The sequence below is a fragment of the Sinocyclocheilus anshuiensis genome, unplaced genomic scaffold, assembly GCF_001515605.1.
Source record: "Sinocyclocheilus anshuiensis isolate Anshui unplaced genomic scaffold, SAMN03320099.WGS_v1.1 scaffold217, whole genome shotgun sequence".
NCBI lineage: Eukaryota > Metazoa > Chordata > Actinopteri > Cypriniformes > Cyprinidae > Sinocyclocheilus > Sinocyclocheilus anshuiensis.
The window spans coordinates 2,582,112-2,589,841 of record NW_015536538.1 but is presented as its reverse complement, the minus strand read 5'-3'; the positions used below and the strand labels follow the sequence as shown (position 1 = coordinate 2,589,841).

General features: G+C 32.4%; 1 protein-coding gene across 1 annotated transcript in view; it reads left to right on the top strand.

Moving 5' to 3' along the window:
* LOC107696752 (dentin sialophosphoprotein-like) overlaps positions 1–7,730 on the top strand; it is a 19,187-nt gene that overhangs the window by 3,257 nt on the left and 8,200 nt on the right. The window contains exons 5-10 of the mRNA XM_016497235.1: positions 1,160–1,278; positions 1,393–1,558; positions 2,929–3,026; positions 3,195–3,264; positions 5,060–5,736; positions 7,256–7,395. Coding sequence (XP_016352721.1) covers positions 1,160–1,278; positions 1,393–1,558; positions 2,929–3,026; positions 3,195–3,264; positions 5,060–5,736; positions 7,256–7,395 — 1,270 coding nt within the window. The remainder of the gene's footprint in view (positions 1–1,159; positions 1,279–1,392; positions 1,559–2,928; positions 3,027–3,194; positions 3,265–5,059; positions 5,737–7,255; positions 7,396–7,730) is intronic.

Below are 7,730 nucleotides of genomic sequence, written 5' to 3'. Positions count from 1 at the left end.
AAAAGGTAAGAAAGAGATGGTTCTTTAAAGAACCTTTGACTGAATGCTTCTTTGTGGAACCAAAGATGGTTCTTCTATGGCATCGCTGTGAAGAACCTTTTAAGCAGCTTTATTTTTAAGAGTGTATGTTATGTGCCTTAAAGCTTTTCTCAGTTATATAAAATTAAAAAATAGCATTTTTCTTTATCCTGATGCGACTAAATGATCGTAAGGTGACTAAATGACAGAATGTTCACTTTTGAGTGAACTAAATCTTTCTGACACGGACTTTAAACTGAAGTTATATGTTTTTAAAATAACCGTCGCTGTCTAGAAATAGTCTAAAAATCACTATATTCAAATGTCAAACCACAGTGAAATCATCTGCTGCTAATATTCAGGTAACAGGTTTCAGTTTGAATCTGCTGTTGGAGATAATCAGAACAATGAGAAAACAGTAATTTCAACAGGTTTCTTTATAACATATTTGCATTATAAATATTAAAAATCTCTACTGCCTCTTGTTTTCAAAAGTCACTTTATAAAGCTGAGAAAGTTCTTACTTTTTTCACTTGAATGTAAATAGTTTTAACTTTTTCTCTTGCATTTTTTTTTTGGATAGGTACTACAATAACAATAATTTAGTAAAATATTTTTAACATAGTATCTGTACCTGTTACACTGAAAAAAAATCCTTAATCAGTGTTTTTATCTTGTTTTCCAGTGCAAATATTTAAACATCCTTAAATCGAGATACATTTACTTGCGAAGGAATATGACTATTAGTTAAATTAGATATTAAGATCTGAAAAATAACTAAAAAATTCAAAGAGGAAACAAGATTATAATGAAGGTTGTTGTTTATTCATTTATTTATTTTCTGACCCAGTTAACACATTTTTTCTTGTTTTAATCAAAAACTCACTTAATTTATATGCATTTTTTTTTTTTCAGAAAACAACACTTTTAATATCATTCAAGTCATTTTGCTTCTCAAGTAAATGTATCTTCATTTAAGAATTTGTAGATATTTGTACTGGAAAACAAGACAAAAATATTATGAGAGACCATCTTTTTTTGCACTGTACATTTGCATTGGTTGCAAGTGTGATTCTAAAGCAGTTGAGCTTCAGAATCAGCTTTATTTGTTATTATTGAATAAGTGCATAATTGTCTGCAGATCGAAGGACATTGAGTCGACCGGTTTTAACGGCACCGCGGCGTTCATGGAGGTTCGGGTTCAGTCCATCGTGGTGGAGTTTATTCTCACTCACGTGGCCGAGGTTTTCTCAGGAAGCGGTATTTCATCTTCCTTAATAAACCCTCTGCGCTTTATGTTATTTTCATCATCCTCAGTATTACGTGTTCCAGTTTTCTCAGTTGTAAAATGTTGATGTTATTGTTTTAATACAGGATTGTCTGTGGAGCGCCGGAAGTCCCTCCCATCTCCCTCAATACTGTCCACTCAGGACGATCATTTATTCAAGTCTTTACCGTTACACTGTCCAGGAAACCTCAGTCCAGGAGACGGACCTCCGCCAATGCGGCCGTACCACGCTATTATTGACGGCACTGACAAGTAAGACTGAAGAGACATAGTGCTTCTGAGTGTCCAATGCTATGAAGTAGTGATGGTTTAAATTTAAACTGCATTTGAAACATGTTAAACTGAGTTAGAACATGGTGAATGATGTCGCCATCTAGTGGTCAGAAAGATGAACAGCACCTGTGCTTCATTCACATCTGGCTCTGCAACTGATTCTTCATAAATGTTTTGTTTCTGTTGTTATTAATTACCTAATTCTTAATTGATTTGATTTTACTTTACAGTATTTCATTTTGTTTTATTTTATTTTACATTATTTTATTTTTGTTTTACATTTATATTTTAATTTATTTTATTTTACATTATTTTACTTTACTGTTTTCTTTTCTTTTATTTAATTTACATTTTATTTTATTTTACTTTGCTTTACCATATTTAATTTTAATTTCATTCTAATTATTTCTGTTTGTTTGTTTGTTTATTTATTATATTTCATTTTATTCTTATTTTTGTGTTGTGCGCACTGCCCACAAGGCTATTGGCACCAACATTATTATTTTTTTTTTTTTTCTTTATTTAACTTTATTTTATTAACCTTAACCCAACTGTAACATCACTACTATAAAGTATGTGAGATTAGGATTTGTTCATCTCTAACAGAGTTCAGAAAAGTAAGCCAAAGTTTAAATAATAATGATTTTTGAAGATAATTTAGTTAGATGGTAATGCTTTTACTTTTATATTTTATTTATTTTATTTTAAATTTATTTTAATTTTTAATTTTAAATTTGACTTTACTTTGCTTTATTAAGCTTAACCTTAACCTTAACCCAACTGTAACATCACTGCTATAAAATATTAGGATTAGTGCCTCCCCAATAAAGTGAGTTGAGAACAATAAGCCAAAGGTGCCTAAAAGTTAAATAGTAACTTTTTAACATTTGTAATAATGAATACAAAAATAATGATACTGATGCTTTCATGTAAACGCTAATAGCATCAAGAAGCAATTATGAACTGTACTCTTTTATTACATACTCGAAAGTACCAGTGAAGTATGTACTTTAAGTGCATCATAGAAGTGTGCTTGTTGAGATGTAGCCATTGTCATCCATTATTTTATTTTATTTTATTTTATTTTATTTTATTTTATTTTATTTTATTTTATTTTATTTTATTTTATTTTATTTTATTTTATTTTATTTTATTTTATTTTATTTTATTTTATTTTATTTTATTTTATTTTATTTTATTTTATTTTATTTTATTTTATTTTATTTTATTTTATTTTATTTTATTTTATTTTATTTTATTTTATTTTATTTTATTTTATTTTATTTTATTTTATTTTATTATCATGCAGACTCATCAGCATTAAGCTTGACCATCTGTGTTGTGTTCAGGAGGAAGGGCTCCCTCAAAGGAAGGAAGTGGAGATCCATCTTTAATTTGGGCGGGAGACTCCAAGATCAGCGCAAGAAGAACAAATACTGTCCTAAAGGTGTGAGGTTCTGACTGTAAACCAAGTAACAGCTGAATTATAGAGTATTCTGGAAATGCAAAATGAATTTTTGCATGACTGAAATCAACAGATAATTGACTACAAATGTTTCCCCTCTCACATCTAATTCATAGCTTTTGTTTCTCATTATATCTTCTAAATGCACAGATAAAGAAAAGACAGCTCTGAGGCCGGCGAAGAGCATGGAAACTCTGAGCTCAGGTCCTTATGCACTAGACGGTATGAAGAGCGTTTCATCATCTGTTCATCAAAGAATAAAGATTCATCTATATATTTCAATCTCATAGTCATATTTCATCTGAATTTACTGCAGTAAGATATTAGATGTTGCACATTTCTTGGTGTTTAACATTACCTTATTCACCCTACTGAGTGTATTTAATCTACCTTAATTTAGAATTTGCACAATCATTTAAAAAGCATCCATAAGCATGAATAAATATGTAATACACCATTTTATTAATTGCCAAAGATTTGTAAATAATCTAAAATCATTCTAATTTTTATTCTTTTTTTTTTAGGTCAACCTAATCAGAGATTTTTTTTTATTATTTTGAACATTCATTAACCTAATTTACATGCACATAGTTTTCTATTTAAGGAACATATTCTCATTATTCTCATGAACATAATTAAATATCTTTTTACAAAAAATGTTACAAAAAATTCTGTTTCACATAAATGCTGTTCTTTTCTTCTGTGAATCCTGAAAAATTAAATGTATAACGGTTTCCACAAAAATATTGGGCAGCACAACTGTTTTCAACATTGATTATCATGCAGACTCATCAGCATTAAGCTTGACCATCTGTGTTGTGTTCAGGAGGAAGGGCTCCCTCAAAGGAAGGAAGTGGAGATCCATCTTTAATTTGGGCGGGAGACTCCAAGATCAGCGCAAGAAGAACAAATACTGTCCTAAAGGTGTGAGGTTCTGACTGTAAACCAAGTAACAGCTGAATTATAGAGTATTCTGGAAATGCAAAATGAATTTTTGCATGACTGAAATCAACAGATAATTGACTACAAATGTTTCCCCTCTCACATCTAATTCATAGCTTTTGTTTCTCATTATATCTTCTAAATGCACAGATAAAGAAAAGACAGCTCTGAGGCCGGCGAAGAGCATGGAAACTCTGAGCTCAGGTCCTTATGCACTAGACGGTATGAAGAGCGTTTCATCATCTGTTCATCAAAGAATAAAGATTCATCTATATATTTCAATCTCATAGTCATATTTCATCTGAATTTACTGCAGTAAGATATTAGATGTTGCACATTTCTTGGTGTTTAACATTACCTTATTCACCCTACTGAGTGTATTTAATCTACCTTAATTTAGAATTTGCACAATCATTTAAAAAGCATCCATAAGCATGAATAAATATGTAATACACCATTTTATTAATTGCCAAAGATTTGTAAATAATCTAAAATCATTCTAATTTTTATTCTTTTTTTTTTAGGTCAACCTAATCAGAGATTTTTTTTTATTATTTTGAACATTCATTAACCTAATTTACATGCACATAGTTTTCTATTTAAGGAACATATTCTCATTATTCTCATGAACATAATTAAATATCTTTTTACAAAAAATGTTACAAAAAATTCTGTTTCACATAAATGCTGTTCTTTTCTTCTGTGAATCCTGAAAAATTAAATGTATAACGGTTTCCACAAAAATATTGGGCAGCACAACTGTTTTCAACATTGATAATAATCAGAAATGTTCCTTGAGCAGCAAATCAGCATATTAGAATGATTTCTGAAGATCATGTGACGCTGAAGACTTGAGTAATGATGCTGAAAATTCAGCTTTTATCACAGAAATAAATGACAGTTTAACAGATATTCACACAGAAAACAGCTATTTTAAATTTTAATAATATTTCACAATTTTTACTGTATTTTTGATCAAATAAATGCAGCCTTGGTGAGCAGAATAATAATAAATCAACCCCAAACCTTTGAATGAACATAATCTTGCGCCACTATTATTTTGTTTGTCTCTCGGATTCCAAACATCCTCCTCCTCTGGTTCTGTCCACGGTGTCAGGCAGCTCAGAGGGCATGGCTTCTGCCGGCGGGGGCGTGTCCAGTGGATACGCGGTGACCTACAGGCGAACGGGCGGAGCTCAGGTCAGCATGGTGAGTGGAGGGACTCCAGGAACTTATAACCGTCTGGAGTCTGGGGGAGGAGCCGAGGGCGTGTCTCAGGGCGTGGCCAGATCGCCCGGAATGACCAGCAAAGCAGACCGGCGCGCCGGGATACACATATCAGGGCCATTTTCAGTGACCGTCCCGCTTCATATAACGTCTGGACTGGCTCTGGGTGTCCTGCACGGTGGCTGGAACGATAAGGAACAACCCCTACAAGGAGACGAAGCAGAAGATGAGGACGTTAAGAGCATAGAGACAGAGTCCACAGATGGGAATCCACAGAGCAAAAATTATAATGTTCAAGAGAGGGAAAGAGAAACCAATAGTTATGTGGAAAGTCAGGTGGATTGTGGGAAGGATATGGCAGAGCTTACAAGAAACGAGAACAATGTGCCAGAAAAAGGAGACTCACCGTGTGGCAAAGAAGCAGAGAAAGAAAATCTGAGTCAGAATCAAGAGTCTATGAAGGAAAATGTAAAAGACACACAACCACAAAACAAAGAGGAAACCACAGAAGAGGATTACGTGGGTAAGAGAGAAATATTGAGATTATTATTCACTGACATGTAAATGTGAGCATTCTGATGATCACGTGCAATTTATTTATTTTTTTTGGCAATGTTTTCATAAATTAAGGCAAGACACTGCAGGTGAATAGGGTAAAACACGTCTGTATTATTTTTCTGAAATGCTATGTTTAAATATGCAAAATGAGGCATTGTCTAATTAAGTATGCACTAATTTGCATACATTTCCACAACAGAAATCTGAACATTGGTTCAAAATTCTTGTTTGATTTTGTTGACATATTAGAGTTAAAGGTTTTAAGGAGATTTGTATTTCTCTTTTTATCACTCCATAAATCTGAAAATACTGTCAACAGGCAGAACATTTTTTTAAATATTTTTACCACGTGTTTAGGAGTAAAATGTCACATAAATCAGTCTGAATGATATATGAACAAACCCCTCAGTAAAAGCCTTCAGAATATAGAGAGGAATAAAACTGTAAGTTTTGATGTTTGTAAGTGCTGCTGAAGTGGAGAAAAAACTCACCACCTTTAACGATATGCATTTTCGCCATGTTTTCAGGAATAATATGTTATAAATATCAGTGTGAATGTTATATGAACAAACCCCTCAGTAAAAACCTTCAGAATATTGATAGGAATAAAACTGTAAGTTTTGGTGTATGTAAGTGCTGCTGAAGTGGAGAAAAAACTTTCAAAGATGTGGATTGTAATTGAAATCTACAGATACAAATATTTAAAGTGTTGTAAAATAAACATCTATAAGTGTATCTTAGAAGTTTTTTTCCTGAAAAAAAAATATTGTTTACATAATCTGAAAAAACACTTGAAAATTGACCAGTGCATGAAAAAAGTTTTTGCCTGTAGCGTCTCGCCTGAAGTATTTATTTTACTGCACTTTATCTAGCCTATTTGCATTTGTAGATTTGAATTACAATCCATGTCTTTGAAAGTTTTTTCTCCACTTCAGCAGCACTTACATACACCAAAACTTACAGTTTAATTCCTCTCTATATTCTGAAGGTTTATACTGAGGGGTTTGTTTATATATAATTCACACTGATTTATACTTTAAACATTTTATTCCTAAAAACATGGTGACATTTTTTTTTCTGTCTATTGACAGTATTTTCTGATTTATGGAGCGATATCGTCTCTAATATCAATCAAACAAGAATTTTGAACCAATGTTCAGATTTCTGTACTGCAAATTTATGTAATACAAAAATTGTTCACTATTCTTAATGTAATCAAATCAAATTGGGAAAGTATGGTGAGATATGATGGGTGTCTTGCCTTAAATGTGTGGGATGTTTTCTTTCCACTGAAATAACACTTTATGAAAAGCCAAATAGCCCAAAATAATAATAAAAAAACTGATCAGTGCATGAAAAAACAATGTTTTTCCTGTAGCGTTTTGCCTTAAACCTTAAAGTAAATTTTAACTCCTCGTTACTTGAGCTCCTTGAGGAAAGAGTGTGGTAGAAAATGAAGGCAAATGTAAATGTGTTTCCCACAGAAATGAGAGGAAACCTCCATCAGGAACCCATCAGTCCGCACTACTACGAGGGCATGGAGTTTCCAGACCCGGATCTGCCACTTGATTTCCAGGAAGCTTTCGGGTTCTTGGATTTGATGGACAGCTGTGCTGCAAACCCGGTGTGTTCATGCATGTGTGAATGAAGAAATGAATGAGTGAGAAATAACAGTCTTGTGACAACCCTTCACATAAGAGTAGGGATGTAACATTTAACCGCGAGCCGGTCGAAAATCGATTCAAATTTGTGATGATTCAAATCGGTTGAGATGCCAAACAAATCGTGATACAATTGTAGTAGGAGTTTATATGAATGTATCTCTGAGGGGAAATGACTGTCTTTAGAAAAAATTTATGTGGTATTTTCTTTTCATCTTGCCTCTGAACAATCAAGTCAAGTCAAGTCACCTTTATTTATATAGCGCTTTTAACAATACAGATTGTGTCAAAGCAACTG